This window comes from Seriola dumerili, unplaced genomic scaffold (genome assembly GCF_002260705.1).
Source record: "Seriola dumerili isolate Sdu_G_001 unplaced genomic scaffold, Sdu_1.0 BDQW01001125.1, whole genome shotgun sequence".
NCBI classification, from domain to species: domain Eukaryota; kingdom Metazoa; phylum Chordata; class Actinopteri; order Carangiformes; family Carangidae; genus Seriola; species Seriola dumerili.
The window spans coordinates 149,919-164,282 of NW_019175380.1; the positions used below are offsets into that span (position 1 = coordinate 149,919).

At 40.7% G+C, this 14,364-nt stretch overlaps 2 protein-coding genes across 2 annotated transcripts; one reads left to right on the plus strand and one right to left on the minus strand.

Annotated features, from left to right (window-relative positions):
- Positions 1-22: 22 nt before the first annotated feature.
- Positions 23-6,803, minus strand: LOC111237979 (putative protein TPRXL). The gene is made up of 7 exons (XM_022767314.1): positions 6,732-6,803; positions 4,937-5,131; positions 4,384-4,546; positions 3,244-3,723; positions 2,313-2,380; positions 1,875-1,918; positions 23-1,513 (listed from the first exon to the last, which is right to left on the minus strand). The coding sequence occupies exons 2-7, from the start codon at positions 5,129-5,131 to the stop codon at positions 1,462-1,464; spliced, it is 1,002 nt and encodes a 333-aa protein (XP_022623035.1). The 5' UTR covers positions 6,732-6,803; the 3' UTR covers positions 23-1,461.
- Positions 6,804-7,340: 537 nt separating this feature from the next.
- med4 (mediator complex subunit 4) lies at positions 7,341-10,683 on the plus strand. Its single transcript, XM_022767306.1, has 7 exons — positions 7,341-7,424; positions 7,586-7,652; positions 7,775-7,945; positions 8,597-8,654; positions 8,748-8,834; positions 8,919-9,050; positions 9,681-10,683. The coding sequence occupies exons 1-7, from the start codon at positions 7,351-7,353 to the stop codon at positions 9,851-9,853; spliced, it is 762 nt and encodes a 253-aa protein (XP_022623027.1). The 5' UTR covers positions 7,341-7,350; the 3' UTR covers positions 9,854-10,683.
- Positions 10,684-14,364: the final 3,681 nt, after the last annotated feature.

The following is a 14,364-nucleotide window of genomic DNA, read 5'->3' on the forward strand; positions in this document are numbered from 1 at the left end:
TAAATACACTTACAGAGCAAAAGTGAAAATTAAATATATAAAATATAATATGAAATATAAACGTAATAGCTTAAGAAAAACAACTTTTTATCAACCAATCTGATTAATTTACAATTGACAATGATAAATAATTAGTTGCAGCCCTAGTTTATTATTTTGGAAGGCTAAGAAAACAAGCAAACACATACATTTGGAACATAAACTCTAGCTGCAGCCAGTGGATTTTTAAATGATGAATCACAATAGTTGTCAATTGATTTTCTCTTGATGGACAAAAATAAGTGAATTGATCTTTATTGATATTTTATTTATAAATGTTTTAGTTTGAGATGTGTTTGTTTGATCAAATCTTCTGTTTCTCTGTCTTCTTCTTGTCCTACTTTGAAACCAGTTTTCCCCCCTCATGGGTGGATTTCCAACCAGTTAAAATGTATTCCTTAATTACATTTAATATGTATTCCTCTATTATCATTCTCCCTTCAGGCATGTATTTATGCTGTTATTGGTTAAAAAAATTGTTCAATATTTAGGCCTGTAGCACTTTGGCAACTCGGGACAAGAAAGGAAATATGGCCAAGAAAAACACGTGTATTCTCATAGTATTTCAAGCACAGGCCTCTTTTCCATTGGTCCATAATGGGAACTGTTCTGGCTGCGGAACAACTGTTTGCTAAATTTAGTGACAGGTTGTTGGCTGTGTTCAGCAAAAGTCATGTTTTGTGAAACAATAACCCTTCTTAACATGCTCGGATAAAGAGAATTAATGATGATATCACACAGGTAAAAGGGTCTGTTGAGTTACAGGTAGATTTTCAGATAAAACTAATGTTCTGGTCACTTTTAAGTCAAATGGGAAAACAAGGCTTTATTTCAATGTCCCACTTTTGCCAAACCGACCCTACTCTTATTTTGAAGTTGAGCACACTCCATTTCCGGAACACCCGTAGTTACCCGTGTCTACCTTGATGCGTCTGTCCACCAAGAGAACAACAACAAAACTCAACCGACAACTGCGGATGGTTGCCAGATACAGGCTGTTATCCCCCGCTCTAAATCAATCCACCATCGCCATGAGAAATCATCACTGTCCTGTGACACAAAAATAACAGAAACTATTGTTCAGCTTTATCATTAGCAGCAGCTTCATCTTACTGTAACTGACAAAGTTACTGTTAACAACCATAACAACCAGCCAGTGACAATAAAGTTTAATTAAAAACGATTTATTTTATGTATCCAGTTTCCTTCGATGCAGAAAAAGGAGGATGTTTGCTTTAAAAAGCAGTTACACGAAAGAACGGACGAATATTATTTAAAATATTACATTAAAGGCAAAAATCTGATGCGAAAAGGCACAACCTCAGTCAGTCAGTCAGTCTCTGTAAATGTCTCATAACACAACAACAACAACAACAACAACAACAATAATAATAATAAAACAATACTATTTTGAGGATAAAATTAACTTAGAATATTTTCTTTCGGCTCCCAGGTGTTTTTCCACTTTGCTCCACTGTAAGACACAAAGACACAGCAGAGTTAGTCACTGACCTCTGGTGAACTCAGTACTACACTGATACTATTATATTTAATGTAAAACACACAGAGACAGCTTCAGGTATATTCAGGTTTAATACTATATCTTCAGAATAACGATGCACACCTGAGGATTTCATTCTAAATCCTTCGCCTCGCACTAAAGGAGGTTACTGGTTCATCGTAGTATCGTCTTATATTTGAGCTGAGATTCAGCATTTAAACCTCACTGAACTCATTTCATTTAAAATCCAATGCACCGCGGCGCTCAAACACCATCGCTGTCTCTCTGCCTCCTGCTCCATCACCTACAGTTAACTTCAGATTAACATACACACCATCCGGAGCAAGGATACCACTGCACCAACACCTCTGCGCGTCCCTGAGTGAAGACAGAGAGACGAAAGGTCAAATTAATCATGTTCTTTCAATAAACGGTCGAAGTGAAAACAAACAATAACAGTAAAGCTGGACTAACTGAATAACATATAAAGTGTTGTGTTGCAGTTTATATAAATATATTAAGTTTTGAGATTGATGTAGAAACTGAGTTTTCTTATAATAAAATCAGAAAATGAAACTTTATATGATGAATCCTCTTCAAACCAAATATTCTGTATATTCTCATACAACGTTTTCACTGACAGACTCTTTTAAAACAAAGCACAGTGACTCTCTAAGATGTATTTCTGTTGGACTATGACTCCACAGAGAGATTTGTTATCATCTCTTTATGACTCTGTCAGTAATTTCAGAAGCTGGTCTTGATTACGAACCTCCCTGATTCTCTCCCCCAGTATTTTTTTGTATGGGAAACTGGTGGACCGTTGATGAATGGGACACTCTGAAACGAATTGAAACATGTTAATAATTTGTAGGATCAGCTGACATCGTCTCAACATTGGACCACGAGGGTCACGGCTAAAGGAACAGCGCAGAAATGAAACCGGAGCTTTCCATGTGATTAAAGTCAGTGTTAACTCCAACAGGACCTGATCCACTGATGTTACGGGACAAAGGAATCCCCTCGAGATTTTTTTCACATCTGTCTTAAAACGACACTTTCATGCCCATGCTGAAGAATGACTGCTGTCTGTGATGATTTTTCCTGTAGATACTGACCACAAAGACCCATAACTACAGCTGTTCATATATATGAAATCCACATCTGTGAAGGTGGTTCAGGCATCTGGTGAAGGCCGCTTCCAGGGCTCCTTCTAAAGTGGAGGAGACCCCGGGGTCGACCCAGAACTCACCGGAGGGATTACATATCCCACCTGCCCAGGGGAGATAAAGGAGGAGTTTGGCGCTTTGATGCCCAGTGTTGATGCCCTCTCTCTCTCCCTGACTTTCCTCTCTCACTTTCACACGGCTATCAAAATAATGACAAACAAAAAAAGGTGATATTGAGTCTCGCACTGTCTGGACATCTGGCTACGGATCGTATTTTAATACCAGGTGGAGACGGGATGTTACGTTACTGAGGGATAGTTCATGGCCAGTATGAACAGTAGGAATTATTACTGCAATAAAAACCATCTTTACATGAAAATATGGGCGTGAGAATATTAAGTGATAATCGTCAAAGATGTAAATCTGTTTTCAAACACCAGTGAGACAGGTCCTGTTGACCGGGATGAAGCTGCTCCGACTGGAACCGTTTCACTCACTTTAAATACGGTGATAATCTGATGAACCCACACATACCACTGGGGTCTAGTCGCCGTCTTTCCTGTGTTCTCGTCCATGAGGGAGACACTGAGTCTGGAGAGTCCGGCTGAGAGGACGCAGGAGAGAGAGACGGTTTGGGAGAAACAGAGAGGGTCGGTGACACCGGAGAAACCAGAGAGGGGGACGCTGGCTGGGTGAGGGAGGAGGAGGACACAGGACGGGTCAGGGAGGAGGAGGAGGAGGACACAGGAGGGATGTGGGAGGACGAGGAGGAGGACGAGGGCAGGGGAGAAACCAGCGACGAGGATCCAGGTGCGACGACAAAAGTGAATTCAGTGTGAAGCTGCGGGCTGAGCAGAGGGGAGGACACGGAGTCTGACTGCGGGTCAGCTGCGTTGTGAGGAGGGAGGACGAGGTGGTCGGGAGGTGGAGTCTGTGTCTGTGTGGCTGAAGGCTCCTCGCTGTCTCCTGCTGGACCCTCCCTCGGCCCCCCCGCTGGTCCAGATGGTAGAGCCACTGGATTGAGACATAAGTGTAAACGAAGTGCATACACATCAAAGTCTGATTCAGCTGCACAGAGAAACGTAGTGGAGTCAGACGTACAATATTTGTCTTCAGGTGTAGTGGAGTAAAAATCAGAAGTTTCCAAAAACAGTATAATACAGTAAAGCACATGTACTTCATTACTGTCCCCCTCCCCCCGTCTCCCCCAGTTCACATGTGCAATAAGCAGCAGGCTCTGTGTTAATAGTTACACATACAATATACTGCACAGAAGGTGTTTTTATATTCAAACAGTTACTGACTCTTTACACTACTGAGCTTTCACATAACTCTGTTTTAAAATACACAAATATACAATTCACCTCAACCCTGCACAACATCCTCTCACTTCTGTCCTTTACTCTGATTTCTTTTTGTTTCTGAAACCCTTTCTTCTTCAGGGCCTCTGCACAGATATCCCTCATTTTATTTTGTTGTATTACTCTTCTTGTTACGAACTGATATTATGTGTATTTATTTGATAATTTAAATTTGAAATTGTTTCAGTTAAATTTTGCTCCTTTTTTCACCAAAGCTCCTGGGAAATGCAGTTTCATGTCATCATATGTACGACAGTAAAGTTCCTTGTGTGTGAAATGTTGTGCTGTGGGTGATAACGTCTGTGTAAATTACCGTTAAGGAGACTTTCATAAATCCTCTTTATTGTGGCGAGGGCGTCTTTACCGTCTTCTGCGTTCATCTGCCACGGACAGAAACACTCGGCTAAAAACCCATTTGTAGTTCTCCTGGCGAGAAGCAGCATCGGATGTCGCTCCAGAAGTTCCCACTTGTGGAGCTGGAAAAACATCAGCACAAGATCATCACATATAATTCACACCTGTGAATATTAGATTATAATATAAGATTGGTACCACACTAGACATTTTGGCCATCTAAGATACTTTTGTGTAACTTATACCCATACGTACTACATTATATTGTATTATTATCATTAAATATTTATATCTACTCGATAAAATCAGATAGCTTTACTTCTATGTTGAGTGAAAACTCTCTCTTTGCCTCACCAGAGCTGATGGTGTTAGTCCAATTTGATGGTCCAGTTTGGATGTTCAGCCTTAACTGAACTATACATCATATATCTATATATCATAAACCAGGACTGAAACAAGGATGAATGATAAAATGCTAATGAAGTCAATGACTTAACAAAGAAACAACCAACCAGTAGATTTGTTGCGTCGTACACTTTGTTGACGCTGCTGTTCTTCTTCTGCCTCTCCTTCCAGCCGTGGGAAAGTTTCCTCTTTATGTTCTCCAGCTTTTGTTTGTACGGCTGCTTGGCGCCGCAGTGTGCACATGTTTTGCTGGCTACGCCGATTTTCTTCTTACAGACGATGCATTCCTTCTGAGTGGGCATCTGGAGGAGGAAACACAAACAGTGATTAGAGCATCGCAGGACGTGTTATCAGGGGTAAGAAGGTTGTTTTCTCACCCACACTGTAATGACAGCAGGCTCGGCTGTGGAAACACTGTGGGAATCAGTTTTTGTTTGTATGATATGATAAACAAATACCTGCTGAGAATAACATATGGGTGAGGTATAGATAGGACTGTCCAGCACTCACCTGTCCACATCTGTCCGACCCTTTGGTCTTTTAAGCAGGTGATGTTGTAGCATCACAACGTCTCATTTTGGTACCAAACCTATCAAAATGTGTGACCTCATAGAAAGCCACCTGGGCTCCATGTTTTGTGATGTAATGTGTTTATAAGATCCACCAAGATAAAACTAATTCAATGTAATCCAACAGTCTTGCAGTAAACCCTCTTTCATGAAGGTTATGATGTTCAGTTTGTGTTGACACTAATTCAGAGGTGTTGATTCACCTGTGTGATGATTTTAGAGGCTGGGGTTTGTGCTACTGTTGAGCTGTTCAGTGTTATACACACAGGTGTTTCCATTATTTTTCCCACTCTATTTATATCAATGAGGGTAGGCTCAATTATTTTACAGAACTGTTGTATTACGTTGAGTCAATTTTTATTTATATAGCGCCGATTCACAACAGGAGTTTATCTCAAGGCACTTTTCAAACAGGGCAGGTCTAGACCTTCTCTTTATAACATTATTTAAAGAGACCCAACAAAGAAAAAAGTCATTTTTAAGAGGCAGAAACAGGAGCAGGAGAGAGTGCAGAGGAAAAGACCACCATGCAATAATAATAATAATAATAATAATAATGATAGTTGCAGGAACAGCAATAATAATAACGATGTTAATGGTAACTGTAATGCTACTACTGATATAAGTAATAGTGACAGCTAATAACAGCAATTATTATCATTATTCATTATAACATTGTATTAAGCTACATTAGCTTTAGCTAGGTGGACCTAATAAAGTGCCAGCTGAGTGTCTGTCTAAATACAGTATGTGATGCATGACAGTGTTGTCCTGATAAGCGTCAGGTCACAGAGTGAAGTAGGTGGAGCCACAGCAGCTCAGGTGACCGCAGGTGTTTTACACTGGAGAACAGACAGCCTGACTCCTCTGTTGATCTTTTCGTGATCAATTTAAAACATTCCGTGACGACGCCATGAGACTGTGACACTGTGACATCACAAACTGAGTGCCACCTCTTGATTTGAGGTCATTCAAAAATCCATATTTACATAGAGTAAACAGTGGAAATAACCAGTCATGTACCTGGAGGAGGTTTAGCTGCACTTATCGTTTTCTCTTTGACTTCTTCTCTACAGTTTATAAAGCTGTGTAACAGCAAGAGGTCTCCGTTAAAAAGGAACATTCATAAAATCACCCTTCGGTTTGTCTGTGATACTGTTGAGCTGTAACTTTCCCAAAGCTAACTGTTGGCTAAGTTAGCTCCTCACTAACTAAATAAGCCTCCATAATGAAAAAACAACAGGTAAATGCGTTTATACCAAACATTAAAACATGCTGACTGCATATTCTATTATTTCTTAAAGCGTTTTATCGCTGTTCACTGACATGTTACCTTTATTATGGACCAATATGTGGATAAATCCTCTTTATTCCTTCTTCTTCTCCTTTTTCTTCTTCTTCTTCTTCTTCTTCGTCTGCTGCTACTGCTGGTGCTCCGCCTCCTTCTTCTTCTTCGATGGTTTTACGGCAGTTGACACCCCTTAATCTACATTACTGCCTCCTTCTGGCTTTAGTCGTTCACTACAGTCAGGATATAGTTTAGAATAGGAAAACATTAGAAAACAATCAAATATACATACAATACAAACACGTGCCACTAGAGTAATGACATTAAAATAAATACAAGTAGTAAAACATTATAAAAGTAAATATAGTGGAAATAAGAGAAAAACAATAATATAAAAAGCAAAAGGCAAAAAACAAAACAAAAACTAAAGTACAATAAGACAAAAAAGACAAAAAAAATTGCATTTGTTTCCGGTGTCTGAAAAGTTGGAGAAATATAAATTTGTTGGATATTTAATGTGAGTTTAGAATAGGATATCGTTTTTTTTTTTTTTAAGTAATGAATGTACCTACACACTCCGATACAACCGGTGGCACTGTGGAGCTTTTATTTTGTTGACGAACAGGTCACTTCCTGTCTTGCGTAGTAGCGACGGCAGACAACCATGGCGACGGTGGCGGAGAAGTCAACGAAAGAGCGGCTGCTGTCTGTGCTGGATGACTTGGAGGTTTTATCCCGGTAAAGTTAAACATTTGTGTGGCTGTTTCCCGCCGCTGTGTTCGTTGTTGTCTGACCCGTGAAGCGTTTCCTCGGCCGGTCGAAGCCTGTGACCGGCCGCGAGAGCTGCTTTCTTTTCCGGCTGTTAGCTGAACTCCCGCTGCCTGTTGTTATTGTTTCAGGGAGCTGATAGAGATGCTAGCTCTGTCCAGGGGCCAGAAACTGCCACAGCCGGGAGAGGACGCTCAGGTAACACGTCAAAAAGACTCAGAGGAAGTACTGGAACAAAGCCACAGTGAGGCTGGGATAATGAAACAACATCCAGGGGTCAGTAATGAGGTGGGGTTGCTGCTTGTGGTCTTTGTCCACAGATCCTGGAGCTGCTGGTGCAGAGGGACAGGGAGTTCCAGGAGCTGATGGAGGTGGCTCAGCAGCAGGGGAAGGTGCACCAGGAGATGCAGCTGCTGGAGAAGGAGGTGGAGAAGAGAGACAGCGACATCCAGCAGCTCCAGAAGCAGCTGAAGGAGGCCGAACACATCCTGGTGGGTGGTGCTGGTCTGTGCTGAGGGGCCTGCGGTCTCCCGGTCCACTTTACTAAACAATCACTGAGTCAGCTCGGTTCTGTTGAACATTAAAAGAATGAAGCGGATGCCCTCTGGTCTAAGGCTGGGTGATAAAACAATCTATATAGTTATTATGGGAAAAATACCCACAGTAACGATGGCTGCAGCATTTAGGTTACATAGCTGAGACACGAAGGACCAAAACAAGGAGGCAAAAACAAGACACTGTGAAGAGAGTCAGACGTCCGAAAAGATGATGAAGAAAGAGGTGATTAGGAAAGGGTTTAAAGTTTTAAAGCTGGATAAACAGCCGAGAGATGAAACGATTTTCAAATTAAAAACAACCCTGTTTTCTTGTAAACAGTGATCACGTTCAGTTTTATTCATCTTAACACATTGAGTGAATCCCTGAGGTTTTAACAAACATGATGAGTATGTTTCCTTCTTCATTAATGGTATTAAAAACATCCATACATTATCGCTCAGCCCTGCTCTGGTCCAGTGTTGGTGTGATGTTACTGAGCAGACGTTTACATGTACAGATGTTTTATGTTGACCAGTGAAACCTCAGTATGTTTGACACAGATCATCACAGATTCTAAACTGGCTCCTCCTCTGTCTCTCCTTAAGGCCACTGCTGTTTACCAGGCCAAAGAGAAACTCAAATCCATTGACAAAGCCAGGAAAGGTGAGTTAACACACCTGTCTCTGAGGTTGTTGACTCTCGTCTCGTGTCTGACTGTTTGTCCTCTAACTCCAGTTGTTAACTCGTTCTGTGCAGGAAGCATCTCATCAGAAGAAATCATCAAATACGCTCACAGGATCAGCGCCAGTAACGCTGTGTGTGCTCCTCTCAACTGGGTGCCAGGTAGGACCCACACACCGTCACTGCTGGTTGTCCGAGGAGGTCGTGTTGCACTTCACTAACTGTTAACACTGATGTGTGTCTCAGGTGATCCACGCCGACCCTACCCCACGGACCTGGAAATGCGCAGCGGCATGCTGGGTCACATGGCCAACCTGCCGACCAACGGTGTGAACGGACACCTGCCGGGAGACGCTCTGGCTGCTGGAAGGTTGCCAGGTAAGTCCACCTGAAGGCTGAGGCAACTTTTAATCAAAGGCCCATGTATGATTTTTAAATCAGGCCAGACGTCAAGTCAGGCGGATTTTATTGATTATCTCAAATCATAAATTTGTCAGTGGGTTTTACAATCTGTGAAGCAAGAAACACTCCTCCTCCTCTTTGTTGTGTGCATCGCTTTCAGCCATTTTTTTTTAATGACTCAGGTTTTATAACTTTTCATCATTCCACAATATGAAAACACAACTTTCTCCAACCAGCATTAATCAGAGAAGAAAAGAAAAACAAGCAACAAATATATCAACTCCACACAAACAAAAAGTGTCCAGTAGAATAAACATTAAAATAGTGTCCATGTGTTCATTTCACCATCCCTCCACATTATTAACCGCCACCACCTCAGGAGAGAATATTTACAGATGCAAATATTAACACGTTGAAACGGACAGTACACAAAAATTTAAATTTGTGTTCATTCAATCCCTCACAATCATCTCATGACTAATTACTTTTCTCCACACTCCTCCTCCTCCTCGTTAGAAGTCCGTCACCAATAAGATAATCAGATCTCTGCCCAGCTGCCTCCTCGCTAACAGAATAACCACCACCTCTTCTTCTCTGTCTCCTCAGACGTCCTGACGCCTCACTACCCCTGGCAGTCGTCGGACGTCTCGGTGGGGATGCTGCCTCCTCACCACGGCAACGACTTCGGCCTGGAGCCTCCGGGTCACAACAAGGAGAACGAGGACGACGTGGAGGCCATGTCGACCGATTCCTCCAGCAGCAGCAGCGATTCCGACTGAAGAACAAGGACAGAGTGTGTGTATTCGTGTGTGTGTGTGTGTGTGAGAGAGAGAGAGAGCTCACCACTGAGCAACATCCAATCAAATATCTTCACCTTTTGGTTATTTGAATTTAACCCAATTTAAGACTCAAACATCACACCATCCTCTACATGACTGTCTGTAGATAAAACTTCCTGTACAGAGGCTGATTCAATCTGCTGCCTCTGCTTCTCAGTCATGGAGGAGCTCATTCATTTAAAGTGGAATATACCGGCGGCACTCCGTCATTATGTCAGCTGAGGTCTGTGCTTCCACCATCCTTTATTACAAAAGTACCAGCATTATTTAAATTGTGTAGAATGAGTCAGTTTGTAAGAATAGCATCTAGTTCTCCACGTGGGCTCTTTCCCAAAGTTCAGTTTTAACATCTCTTGTCGTGGGTGTTTAATAATGTATGATACATATAATAACTGAGGACAGTTGTTTCATCATGTTGTGGACAAACAGATTGTGTGCTGTGAGTCTCTGTGAGCTGAAGGACCCGGGTGGATGTTAAAGGTTTTAAACTGTGAGTGAAGGGTTGTCGGTGAGCCTGTGTGTTCCCTCTGTGACGTTCAGGGTCGTATCTTCGCGGCTCAGAACAGACCTCTGGAGTTTCTACTGCTGGTGTTTGAAGGAGGGAGGGAGTCAGTGTCTCAGGGATCCATCTTAAGTTTTTAAAGGAACAGTTCCACATTTTGGTAAATCTGCTTATTTAGAGTCAGGTGAGGAAACTGACACCACTGTCATATCTGTACAGTGAATATGAAGCTGCAGCCAGTTAGCTTAGCATAAAGACTTACTTAATCTGTCAGTTATTTGATCTCTATTTTGATCTCTAAACGAATTGTAAAAGAGTAAAAAAAAAAAAAAAAGAGAAAAGACCGTCTGAGAAGCTGGAACCAGTCAATGTTAAAAAAATGACAAATGTTAAAATATTTTCTGATTCATTTTCTGTCAATTACTAATAAACAGTTTGTTTCAGCTCCACAAAAGTATGAAAACCTACGTACCAGCACCTCTACAGCTGATTAACAGCTTCATTTAAGGCACATTAACCTAGCTTGTAACAAATGAGATGTAACATGTTAATCAGTGAACTTTAGTGGAGCTGGTAGCTGGGTTTTTTTGTTTGTTTGTTTTTCTCCAACCTTTTGACAGAACCAGGCTAGCTTTGTTTCCAGTCTTTATGCTAAGCTAAGCTAACCAGCTGTTGGCTGTGGCTTCATATTTACAGACATGATAATGGAAGGAATCTTTCTAAGCAAGAAAAGGATTAAATTTTTCCCAAAAAGTTGAACTCTTCCTTTTCAGAGCCTGTGTTTGCTTCAGTTTGAGGCAGTTTAAACAAACTGCAAATGACAACAAATTAAACAAAAGCAAAAACTAACACAGATGAAGTTGTGTTGTTGACGTCTCCATCGACACACAGTGAGTCTACTACTGTTCTAAAAACCACCGACTAGGGTAGAAAGAGAAACCGAACCAACCAAGACTCCTACTCGTGTGTGTGTGAGAGACAGACAGACAAATGATCGCGATCTTAGTGCAGGACAGATGCTGTTAATTTACCTCTGTGTAAATAAGCTTGTACATAATCACCTGTGTAAATAAAGACTTTTTTGAATAGAAATTGTGTTGTCTGTGGTTATGAGGGGCCTGTAGTCTGGCGCTTTGTGTTACACTTGGATCAGAGTGAAACCTACTCTACAAGTATGAGTTCAGTATCTTTAGATGGATTAACTCTAATAATTCCCAAGTATTACACAGTATTGATCGGTAGTACATTTACTGGAATATTTCCATTCTATGACACTTTATACTTCAACTCCACTAAATGTCAGAGGGAAATACTCCTGTACTTTTTACTGCTTTACACTGATCTGAGCTTTATTTATTAGTTACTTTTAAGATTCAGATTTCAATTAACAACATTCTCATATATATTCTCATAATCTCATCTCTCAATATATCTCATCTCTCAAATATCTCAATATCATAATATCAAATATCTTATATCTTTTTATATCTTTTCTTCAGTTTCAGACAGATATTTGTGAGGTGTTAATAGTTTTAGAAAAGACTTATTATCAGCCACTGGTACTTTTCCTTTTGATACTTTAGGTGGATTTTGCAGATAGTACTATTTGACTACTTTTACTTTGCTGTGTTGATACTTTTACTTCAGTGAAGGATCTTAATGGCTCCTCCACCCCTGCTGATTGTGTTAATGTAGGTTAAAGGCCAGAAGCAGACTATATTTACAGTGTCAGGGCCAAGTGGCGAACTGCCGTGACGTCACCCATTGGTTTGTGAACTGCCGTTTTGAAGCCTCGAGTTTTCGCTTAATGGACGTCGCCATCTTTTTTTTTGGAGCCAGAAGAAACCATATTTGGATGAGAGGGTGGAGCTGGGGAGGAGGGAGGGGTGGATCTGACCTGTGTCCTCGAGGACACCAAGTAAACCCACCCGCATCGACAACCTGACAGCAACAGGCTCTTGGCTGAGCCGTGTGAAGATGCTGCTAACACTGTTAGCTGTCACAACTGTTACATTAGTCTTACAGGCTAATATCATGTATGTGAGGAGTAACAACGTTTTCTACCTAACGTATTCTAACACTAAGACTGATGATGAATAACGGCTCCTGGACTTTTTGCACCTTCCCTCCATCACTTATGGACGGCTGCAACAGCTTCCAGTCAAGCTGTCAGACTGTTGCTCTTTCCTCACTGAGCTATGAAGCATTATTTTACATCTCTACTATAATTTATACTTGTTACTAAATAAGATTTATCCACCTCTTTATTATGCAGACTTGTCTTGTGTCAGTGAAGTTCACCTGCACCTTCATTCACAACTGTATTCTAGTTTTAAATAATTAAAGAAATTAATGTAGTTTTAATGTGAAATAAAGTTTCTTATGAAGCTTTGCTTTGTTGATGGTTTTTATGGAGAATGTCTGCTTCAGTTGAGGACTGGTTTGAGTATTAAATGAACAATCTTCTATATGACAAATATTTTTCTGCACATTTTGTATACGTCACGTTATCTTAACTTGAACTATCACGAAGTCTGGATGGACAATGTATTAACCAACATTAACGCTGCGCATTACACTAACGCAGATCACTTAAACTGGGTCACATGTGGAGAAACACAAACCAAACGTCGTTAGATTAACGTCGATTAAATTCACCTTTTTATTGGGCTTTGACTGAACACCTCCACGGGCTAACCCAGGTTGACACAGGTTATCAGCCCAGCGGGGCCAGGTACCGTTAGCATAGCAATCGCTAAATTAACAGCTAACGCTAGCACTAGCTGGCTAGCTTGGTTAGCAAGGTGCATCTTCACCTGAACTGTGATATTAACAGGGATGCTAATTTTGGCTAGCAAAGAAATAGGCTTAAACAAAATGTACTTACCGGAAAAAAAATGAACCGCCGACTCCTCTGAGTGTCTTTGAGAACAACTGAACGCCGAACAAGAAATGTTCAGGCAAACATGTTCCCTTGTGTGTTAATCACGCAGTAGCAACGCCGTAAAACCACCACTCTGCTTTAACGTCTATTTTCTTTAAAATAGGACCATGTTTTGAAAAAATTAACATCATATTGTATTGAATAAAACTTCAAACTAGCGATTCAGACCATAAACACATAACGAAAACGTTTACTGAGGTAACAACTCAATTGACAAGTAGGGTAATTTCCCCATAGACTTCAATACAATCGGACTTATTTTTGCAACCAGTGGAGTTGCCATAACGGTCATTCGATAGAGTGCAAGTTTAAGGCACTTCCGCATTGGCTTCATTTTCCAGGCCGAAGTCGACGTCCAATTTTATATACAGTCTATGGTCAGGGCCTTGTCAGTTCTGCGTTCAGGGTCTTTTCGTAAACTCCCACTGTCAGTGATTGTCATGAATATCTAGCATGTATTAAAAGGAAAGAGCCTAACTTTAGCAGTATGGGTTTAGTGTATGTTTTAGTTCTAAAACCATGTGACAGAGATGTTATGAACGCGCACTCATCTGGCATTTATCAGAGATTTTATATAATTAATTTGCCAGTAGTGGTTGTCTTATTTTACAACACATATCTAGAAACAACTGAGTTTTCGCTTCATGTTAAACATCATATCTCAACAGTGGAAGAAGAAGTATCAATACAATATGGAAATACTCCTGCATTCCAAATTTTACAATACATAAGTATTATCAACAAAATGTAGTTAATGTATCAAAAGTACTTGGTTCCTGTCACTGATAAATGATCATATATGATGTTATTAGGTTGTTAATATTAATACATCAAAGCTCCAGCAGCATTTTACTGTTGTGGCTGCTCCAGGTGGAGCTGCTTTTAACTACTTTATATACAAATACTTTGGTTGGGCCCCTCCAGTGGGTCACTTTATAAATCTGAGGGGTCATGAGAGGATGAATGGGAGTGGAAAGTCATGAAACACAATTTTGTTTCTTTTTT